Source organism: Arachis ipaensis, chromosome B08 (assembly GCF_000816755.2).
Source record: "Arachis ipaensis cultivar K30076 chromosome B08, Araip1.1, whole genome shotgun sequence".
Lineage (NCBI taxonomy): Eukaryota > Viridiplantae > Streptophyta > Magnoliopsida > Fabales > Fabaceae > Arachis > Arachis ipaensis.
This window is the reverse complement of record NC_029792.2, coordinates 112200287-112210550: the sequence shown is the minus strand read 5'-3', so window position 1 is coordinate 112210550 and position 10264 is coordinate 112200287. Positions and strand designations below refer to the sequence as shown.

Genomic DNA, 10264 nt, shown 5'->3' with positions numbered 1-10264 from the left:
TGTATTGTGTAAAATATTTTAAATAAAATGCATATTTACATATATTTGGATAAATTTTATATTATATAATAATATATTTTTAATAAAATTTACTACAACAACATTTTTTTAATTTTAACAAGAAATATAATTATTGATAGGGATAAGTATTGTTTTGATCCCTAACGTTGAGGGTCAAAATCAAAATCGTCTCTGATGTAATTTTTTATTTAAAATCATCCTTAACGTTACATTTTATTTTAAAATCGTCTTTTTTAATAATTTTTTTTAAATGACAAAAATACCCTTTTTTTCACCATTTCATTCTTCTTGTTCTTCTTCTTCCGGGAGAAGAAATTCTCTTGTTCTTCTTCTTCTTCTGGTTCTTCTTCCAGAAGAACAAATTCTTCTTCCATTAACAAATTAAAAATACAGATTCAACAAAAAAAAAAGAACACACAACTCAAAATCAGAAATTCAAGAAATCCAAAAACAAATTCTTCTTCCATTAACAAATTAAAAATACAGATTCAACAAAAAAAAAATACACAACTCAAAATCAGAAATTCAAGAAATCCAAAAACAAATCAACAATGAATCCAAAAAAAATAACAGCAATTCAGAAATCAAAACAAGAACAAAACCAACAATAAAAATTAGGGATTATGATGAACAAATCCATTATTCCAATCCAGATTCAACAAATCAATATCAGATTCAATAAATCAAATCTAGATTCAACAAATCAACATACAACAATGATAAAATCAGTAAATAACAAATTAAAATTAAATTAGAAGTAAAAGCAGAAGCACTCAAGCAGAAGCAAAAGTAGAAAGTAGAAGACGAAGCAGAAGATGCAGAAGCAGAAGATGCAGAAGCAGACGATGCAGAAGCAGAAGCACTCAAGCAGAAGCAGAAAGTAGAAGATGAAGCAAAAGATGCAGAAGTAGAAGAAGCAGAAACAGAAATCGAAGCAAGAAGCAGAAGCGGCGAGGCGGCGAGGAGCAGCGGCTGGGTAGATCGGCGGTGGCAGGAGCATGCATGAACGGTGGCGACTCACTCTACGGCTGGGTAGATCGGCAACTCAAGCTCTCCTTTCCGGTGACGCACTCCACGGCGGCGGCAGATGCAGAGGCCGAAGTAGGACGATTTTAATATGGAAAAAAACGTTAAAGATGATTTTAAATCCAAAATTACAATAAGGACGGTTTCAATTCTGATCCTCAACGTTAAGGACCAAAATAATACTTATCCCTTATTGATACGTAGTATGATTTGGGGACTCTTGTGGATGACAAAAATGGGCTTTTCAGTTCAAGCATTTGTGTGGGACACACGTTGTGATTGACAATAGAAGTTTGCGATGAATTGTTGCTATATTTAAAATGAGGCACCAAATTTTTTAAAATTCGATAAACTATCCTGGTACTTGAAGAACCAAAAAATTCTTTCCTCATATTAGAAGCTTCTTTATTTTAGTTTGAAGTTATAAATTTGTGTAACACTCTACCACATAGAGTCTTATACTATAGTCATAAAATTGAGATAGCAAAATATTACGACACCTAAAAATAAAATCATATATATAATTATATTATAGGTTAACATTTGATTCCGATGATGGTTAGGAGGTTCAGAGGGGTTGGATTGGGGAGTATTAGATAGTCTGCCCTTAGCTAGTTGTCTATTTCATTTTCATGGTTTAGTTATATGTTGAAAGTTTTAGGATTGCCTTCGACTTTCTCAAGACAATATATATTAGATATGTGGACGCTGTTACCATTATGAGAATCTCTGGTTCTCACCCCATGCGAATTTTATAGTTTTTAGATGTATGCAGGACTTGAGGCTCCTCGTTGAAGCATGCTGGAAGCTTCTGATTAGCAAAGATATATATATATATATAATAACCTCTAAAAGGAGTTAATACAGTACATGTATATACGGTGGAGATAATAAGTATCTATATAATTACATATAACCAAAATAAAGCCCCAAAAGATAAAGATCTTCGCTAATCAGAAGCTTCCAGTATGCCTCAGCGAGGAGCCTCACGTCCTGCATCTGAAAACTACAAAATTCGCATGGGGTGAGAACCGAAAGTTCTCAACATGGTAATAGTGCACACATATCTAACATATAATGTCTTGGGAAAGGCGAAGACAATTCTAGAACTTCCGACATATAATTAAAGCTTATAAACATAACTATACCATGAAAATTGTAACTCTTGACATTCTACTCTTTATACTTATGTATTATCCTTTTCTGTTTTTTCGGTTTGCATTCACGCGAGCAATGCACTTTTATTTTTACGACTTATTGTTTAAATTTTCTTTCAAAACTCCTCGAATATATATTCATTTCACCTATAATATATATTATATATATGATTTTATTTTTAGGTGTCGTAATACCTCCTACCTCAATTTTATGACTATAGTATAAGACTTTGCGTGGTAGGGTGTTACAATCTGGTTTGTGAAACTATGGATCTATTTATATTTTAGTTTCAACTTTTATGAAATACTTATAGTTTGGAGTATAATTTTAAATGTGTCACAAATTTGAGTATTTAAATTGTTAATTTCATATTCAGTATTTAACAATTACATAATACAATATAGCAATATCTCAATCTACTATTCTAAATTTTAATAACAATATAAGAAATAAATTAAACATCACTAAATTTAGCACCATAACATAAATTGTTGTCTTCCTATAAGCTATGAAATTCAGTCATAATATATTAATTGTCTTCTATTGACATAATTTTACGCCTTAAACTAAAGTATATTTTTCTCAATTTTAGTCCACTTAAAATTGATGAAATTAGAATTGTAAATATAATTTCAAGTAAGAATGTGGTTAGGGTTCTACATTTTAGTATTACCTCCAAATGATTTTTGAATTCTCTATTTGGTCCTCATCACTTTTGGTAACTTCAATCTTTCCTCTATCTTTTTCAAAAGGATCAACCACTTCATTCTAATTAGCATTAGTTTATATGTATATGAACCAATATATTCATCAAGTCAAGAAAAGTATTTGCAATGTGAAATTGCGATCTATAATAAGCAACACTTCATCATAACAGTAATGAATTTTGAAAAACAACAAAAGTAAAGGTTTACTTTAAAATAAGAGCAAAAAAAAAAAAAAAAAAACATGTTCGAATTCTGTATGGTGCTAGATTCAAACAATATTGTATATATGCCACAATAACATGGTGTTACGAATCTTTTCTTGCCTTGATTTACCTTTTTCTTTATAATCCCAGTGGAACCTAGAACCGGATTCCAGTGCAAATTGTTTCCAACTTCACTGCTTTCCTCCACGCTTGTGAAGAAGAATCTCTGCCTTCTGTAATCATAGTCTTTTTTAGGAGAAAATTACGTTTTTACACACAATAAAGACAATGAAAAATGAAAAAAAAAATCCTAAAGAACTTTGAACCACCAGATGATAACCCATTTTATGGAACAACAGCGTTTTACCAAAGGTTTAGGGGCGATTTGTCCTTCTTAGAAAGGAGAGAAATTCACATAAATACGTTATTGATACATCAAGAAGAAGTGACGGATCCAAAAAATTTTGTGAGTGGGGCAAAATAAATATAATATGATAATAATTTTTATAATTATACTTTGTTATTATAAAATATAATTAGTTTTTAAATTATCTAACCAACAAATTAAAATACTAAAATAATAATTTAAATAATAATATAAAAATTAAATTTCATTTTTTTAAGTAATAACAAATTTATAATTATTTCACTCATTCTTTTTAAAGGTTATTATAACAAATTCATTTGAGTTTTGAATTACCATTTTTTTTACATAATTGAAGTTAATAAGTGAAGTTCAATTATAATGGGGTTAAATTTAATTATATAGTGAAGGCAAATAAATTTTGTTACTATGTATTAATTAAAAAATTTAAACTTCACTGGGGACAACAAGTGACCTACTGAAAATTGGATTATACAAACATGAAAATAGATAAGAACCGATTTGAATTTTATAATTGATAGAAAAAGTAAAGTCTAATTGTGTAAATTGTTAGGAATAAAAAAGAATATTTATTTTATATTTTATTATATATTTTTAAATATAGATAATTAACTGATGACTAAAATAATAAATTATATTTAATAAATTAAAAAATATATTAAAAAATGCTTCTAAAAAATGTCATATAAGTTTTATGGCTAAGTGTAAAAATTAAATTTTTATATAATAGATTAGATCCAGCAGACAGATAGACTTCTCTCCAAAACAGCATTCTTCTTCCAAATAATCTGATATCATCCTCTACGTAAGCTATAACCATTGCAGCCATTGATCACAAATCATCCATGCTGGCAATCCATCCATCCATTAACAACAATAAAACTGGTGTTTGTAATTGTAAAGTAAAGGACTAACAAGATGCACGTAAGAAAAGATCCAATATCAAGTTAATTGAAAAAAAAATAGGACCAACTTGATTCGAAGGTTAAAATTTTGGACTAACTTGAGCATTCAATCTATCACCGTCCTGGCGTACTCGAAGCTATAGTCAGAGTCACAGTCACGACTCACGACTCACGACTCACGATTAGGTTATGTGACGGGTAAGCTGTTAGTTCTGGTGCCAACCACCGTGGATCAACGATGCCGAGCCACCACCAACTCCACGTTCCTCTCCGCAGTAACCCTTCCTCCTCCTCCTCCTTCGCCTCACTATCTTCCAACTCTTTCGTCTCGAAGATTCTTCTCCTCCTCACCCTCCTCCCAGTTTCCTTGGCAGCCATAGCATTCGTCCTCCAATGGCGAGGTGGCATCACAGATCCAGCTTCCCTTTTGTCCCCTCCTGGTTCTCACCACTTCCCTGGTATGGCAGACCCTTCTCCTCTCTCCCCCCTCTCACACTCCTCCTCCGCCTCCGACTGTCTTAATCTTGGCCGCACCTCTTCCCCCTCCTTCCCTTACTACCACAACTGGAAACTTGACTATGCCGCTAATATCAAACCTAAGGTTCATTCTTTTCTTTTCCTTTTTTACTTCCGTGATTTGTATTTTGGTTTGGGTTATGCCTATTTTGACTAAACTTTTGTACTTTCCAGTTCCAACTGCAGAGATTGGCTACCTGGTACTGTACTAGTTTTGATTTTAGGGTTTGGTACATGTTGAGTTTGTAGTTCTCAATCACTTCAAAGTTCAAATTTTGAACTATTTAAAGGTGTTTTTGCTTTTGCTGTTTCATTTAATCATGTGATGTGTCCGTTTTTGCTCTGTTTTGATGGGAAACGCGGGGAATTTTCATTTATTATTGTTTCATGGATAAACAATTTGGGATCTATCCTTGTTGAGTTGTACATCGCTCACAGTACATCATGAATCCTGATGATTTCTGTTAGTGATGATGCATTAAGCTATATATCTATGTTTGATAAGTTGTTTTGTAATTTGAAATCTTTGTCATTGTTGTAATTTGCTGGTACTTGCTAGTTGTTGATTTCTGGTTTTGCTTCTGAAATCTTGTTATCAACAAAGTATAAAAGGAAGATTGTTTAGAACTCTGTTTGTCTTATCTTACAAATTTCTTGAAAACATTGCTATTGATCTAACTGCATTTAATTCTTGATGTTCAGATCTGTATTACGACTAGTACATCGGCAGGGCTAGAACAGATTCTACCTTGGATGTTTTATCATAAAGTCATTGGAGTGACGAACTTCTTTCTCTTTGTGGAGGGTAAGGCTGCTTCTCCTGAAGTATCAAAGGTCTTGAAATCAATTCCGGTAAGTTAACTAACTTGGTACCTTATCCATATAGCAGAACCAGAGCAGGTCTTTGGATCTATTTTTGTTTTCTGATTTTCTAATCCTTAATAATATATTATTTTTATTTGGTTATCTTATTTCATCAGGGTGTCAAGGTTGTATATAGAACAAAGGAGCTGGAAGAGCAACAAGCAAAGAGGTTTTTACCAATTTCTTAACAACTCTTATCTGTTGAATTTATTTCTTTTAGTTTACAAATTGTAGATAGTTCTTGAGATTTTTCAATTCCTGAGAGACCCTAAATCTTCAGCTTCTGAGATAGTTTTGTTATTATTATTCTTTATATCGTTGATTGCATCAGCCGAATTTGGAATGAGACATGGCTAGCAGGTTTCTTTTATAAACCATGCAATTACGAACTTTTTGTGAAGCAATCCCTCAATATGGAGATGGCTATTGTCATGGCAAGGGTATGGTTTTGCAGCACACACTGTTTAATAAAAGTTATCATTTGGTGCCTACTTTAGATAATTATCACAATATTTTCCACGTTTAAACATCAGGATGCTGGTATGGAGTGGATTCTTCACCTTGATACGGATGAATTAATACACCCAGCGGGTGCTCGAGAGTATTCTTTGAGGCAGTTGCTTCTTGAGGTTCCAGGAAATGTAGACATGGTCATATTTCCCAACTATGTGAGTAGAATTTGCTGGTTCATGCTTCCTTCATGGAACTGGTAAGAACTTCAGTGGTGTAATAATGCTTGTGTCTATGGTTTTCAGGAGAGCAGTGTTGAGCGAGATGATATTAAAGAACCTTTTAGTGAGGTAAGTTGCTGAAGCTGTACATAGTCATTTGCCAGAAGTTTCTGTTCTACTTATTACTTAACAAAGAACCCTTTGGAGTACCTGAGTTTGTAGAATCAGTGAATAACAAAAGGAATTTTGACTTTTGGAATCATGAAGATCTATTTTTCTATTTGGTTTTACTTTTAAGGCTTAGTAGAGGGAAAAGAATCACTTAATTTAGTTATTGAAGATAGTCGTAAAATAGCTCCCTTGCCTTTTATATACAGCAGAAGAAAAGTTAGTGGGGAGGGCGTCAGTGAGGGACGATTCTATTATAGGAGAGAGAGTTGAGAATGTATATGAGAGAGGTGAAGGGAATTAGAAGAGGGAAGGAGGAATTTAGGCTGGGCAGGACCTTAGGAGAGTGGTAGCTTCTCTAATGCTACCTTGTTCTCTACTTTTTCTGTGTTTTATTCTTCCATTAATTCACTCACAGAGACTGGAATGGTATCACCCTGATGCCTTCCACCTCCTCTGTTCTTTCTTCATGCTCACTTCAACTCTCTCCTCTATACTTCTGCTCTTTACACTTTCTGTCTTTATTCTGGTGCGTATGCCTATTCTTAATATCTGTGGTACGAAGCTATTACACCTTACTATACACAGTACTGGTATACTGTATAGGTTCCACTTACCCCTTTCCACTTTCACACACACAAACACCCTGAACTTTTAGCATAGCTAACAATCACCTGTAATAGTCATAACTTAATTCAACAATGAACCTTGTAGCCATTACTGGACAACAATTATTGACCAGAATTAAAAGGCATAGATTGATTTCAACGGTTCAACCAATTATTGTGCAATGGAATGAATTTTAAATTACTGAATTTGTAATCCTTAGATTTTAATTGAGCAGTACTTTGTAAAGAGGAAACCGATAAATCATGTATTGGTTTCCTTATAAATGCAGTTGCATGTTTTGGCATTGATACTTCTATCTCCTTCATTTTCTCCTGATCTGTTGATTCAGGTATCAATGTTTAAGAAGAATTATGACCATCTTCCAAAAGATACATACTTTGGCAATTACAAAGATTCTGTACGTGGGAATCCAAACTACTTTTTGACTTACGGAAATGGTAAATCAGCTGCCCGTATACAAGATCATCTTCGTCCAAATGGTGCACACAGATGGCATAACTACATGAAATCCCCAAAGTATGTTCTGTTGATTCTTTATATTTATGTCTCCCCTTGATGTTTTTTCACTTATGAGTTCCATGATGTTCTCCTGAATTATGCTAGTGAGATCAAGTTGGAGGAGGCTGCTGTTTTGCATTACACATATGCTAAATTCTCAGACCTCACTTCCAGACGTGATCGCTGTGGTTGCAAACCTACCAAAGAAGATGTAAAAAGATGCTTCATGTTGGAATTTGACAGATCTGTGAGTTCATGAACTCTTTTTCCACCTTATTCTTTTACTTTCTTTTCTGTCCACTTAGCCATTTGGTTGAATATTGGGAAAAAAATGGATTTGTCTTACCCGGTGCAGTATATAATTAGATTACTATAGTTTGAATTTAAGGTTGACCAATCGTCACAGATTCTAGTTGCTAAAAAATAGGGAAAAAGGGTTTGGGCATGGTGGGGACTGCTTTCCCAACTCATAAGTTATGGCTCACACCTCTTAGTTCCCTCAATTGTTGGACCATTCTGCTCTGTGCTCCCATTTTTTTCCCCCCAGCTATGAGAATCAGGTGTATATTCTGGAATGAAATTTCCATTTATGCCATATAAATTTCAGGCTTTCATCATTGCTTCAACAGCAACTGAGGATGAAATGTTGAAGTGGTATGTTAGCTTAAATTCTTGATTTTTACACATGTTCTCCATGTCCTTTGCTTTTTCTACTAAAATCATTTAGTTTTTGCTTCCTACTCCAGGTATAATGAGCACGTTGTGTGGGGTGATAAAGACGTGAAGTTGAAACTGCTGAGGAAGGGGATATTGACTCGCATATATACTCCCATGGTAAGCATATTCATTATTTATTAAAAAACGTGGATCTTATATTTGATATGGAAAAGAATCTGTTAGAACCTGGTACCTCAACAATTTTAGAAGTAGAACCACCACAGAAACAGACCAAAAGTGCAGAAATCGATAGAACATGAGATGGAAAAGAATCTGTAATAACCTGGTACCTCAACAATTATAGAAGTAGAAAAAACTACTGAAACAGACTAACAGTTGCAGAAATAGTTAGAACAGTAGCAGAATTAGAAGAATATAGCAGAGAATTGAGATGAGATGAGATGAGATGAGATGAGTGTATTATTTATTGTAAGAAAAAGGGGGATAGTAAGATGCTACCTTCCAAGAGACTACCTTCCCCCAGGGCCTGATTCTAGTCTATTTTCCTAAATGATCTACTCGAAGTCTCGAATCCTCATTCTCATTCTCATTCTTCTCTCTATCAGAATTAGCACACATTATGTTAGGGACTTAGGTATTATGGGGTGTTCAAAGTCTCAGATCGGGTAGTATGCGATGCTTGATGTTGTATATAAGGAGAGTGGTTCTTCCCCCTTATCAGCTAGCTTCTAATTGTGATTTCCCACTTTCCTTAGATACTTAACACATTACTTCTCCAAAACCATACATTGGATATGTAACAGAGTCATATGAAAAGAAAGAAGATACTAACACTCTAATATGTCAGCACATTTGGAAAGTGATCTAATTTGAAGATCCATATTCTTTTTTATCACAATTAATTCGCATTTAGATAAAAAAAGATCTTTTTTTATTTTTTAACGTGTTTGGCAAATTTCTAGTAGTAAAAGTAAAAGCACTAGAAAAAAAAAAATCTTTTTTGAGAAGTTGTAATTTACATCTTTTTTTAAAAGATCTTTTTTCCTTAAAAAAAAAAGATGTTTTTCATGTAATAAATAAACAAAAAAGTACTTTTATATTGTTATACCCAAACATAATTGATAGATAAAAAGATCTTTTTGCATGAGATACTCAAATATAAAATTACTTTTACTTTTCCATAAGATCTTTTAAAAAAAGATAATTCGAAAAAAGGATTTTTTTTTAGAAGCTCACCCAAACAAAAAGATAACTACATGAATTGTATTTGTTCCCTTCCCCTTATATATCTTTATAACATAAAGTTGCTTTCCCAATGTATTCACATTCAGGTCATAATACAAAGTTTGAGGGAATCTGGGGTCTTCAGCTCAGTTATTGCATCTGCCCCAACACTTTCCAAAGAGAATTTTTTGCTCTCTATCGATAGTAGCAACTCATCAAGAGCTGATGCCTCTGCATCACTCCCTAGAAAGACGGTAAGGACCTTGGAATCTGAAGCTACCGCAAGGAGAGTTCTGGATATTGAATCTGCTGCATTTCATGGAATGGCTGTTCCGCCAATGTCTCCACCGGAAGTAGAAGATAATGAGCCCTATTCTCACTCTTGAAGTCTTGCTCAATCTTACACCATTTCCTTCCCCTTCCATCTATATATATACTATGTCCAATCATATGCAGCGGAAGAAGAGCAAGTTTGCTGCATGCTCTAGCTATCTAGAAACGTTTGATGCTTCGTTGCTATCCATTTAATGTACGAGATTCTTGTGGACATAGTTGTCTCTAGCATTGGACGGCCCCTTATGAAAATAGTTGGAGATGTATCAGCAGGAAA

At 33.6% G+C, this 10264-nt stretch overlaps 1 protein-coding gene across 2 annotated transcripts in view; it reads left to right on the top strand.

Moving 5' to 3' along the window:
• LOC107613168 (glycosyltransferase-like KOBITO 1) overlaps window positions 4295–10264 on the top strand; it is a 6240-nt gene continuing 270 nt past the window's right edge. Inside the window, exons 1-11 of one of the 2 annotated variants that reach the window (XM_021109712.1) lie at window positions 4295–5006; window positions 5624–5773; window positions 5902–5954; window positions 6117–6225; window positions 6319–6453; window positions 6541–6585; window positions 7583–7770; window positions 7858–7999; window positions 8360–8406; window positions 8499–8586; window positions 9762–10253. In XM_021109712.1, coding sequence (XP_020965371.1) covers window positions 4644–5006; window positions 5624–5773; window positions 5902–5954; window positions 6117–6225; window positions 6319–6453; window positions 6541–6585; window positions 7583–7770; window positions 7858–7999; window positions 8360–8406; window positions 8499–8586; window positions 9762–10040 — 1599 coding nt within the window. In that variant the 5' untranslated portion in view covers window positions 4295–4643 and the 3' untranslated portion in view covers window positions 10041–10253. Of the gene's footprint in view, window positions 5007–5623; window positions 5774–5901; window positions 5955–6116; window positions 6226–6318; window positions 6454–6540; window positions 6586–7582; window positions 7771–7857; window positions 8000–8359; window positions 8407–8498; window positions 8587–9761 lie in introns of both variants that reach the window. The other variant, XR_002352872.1, reaches the window with a different exon arrangement.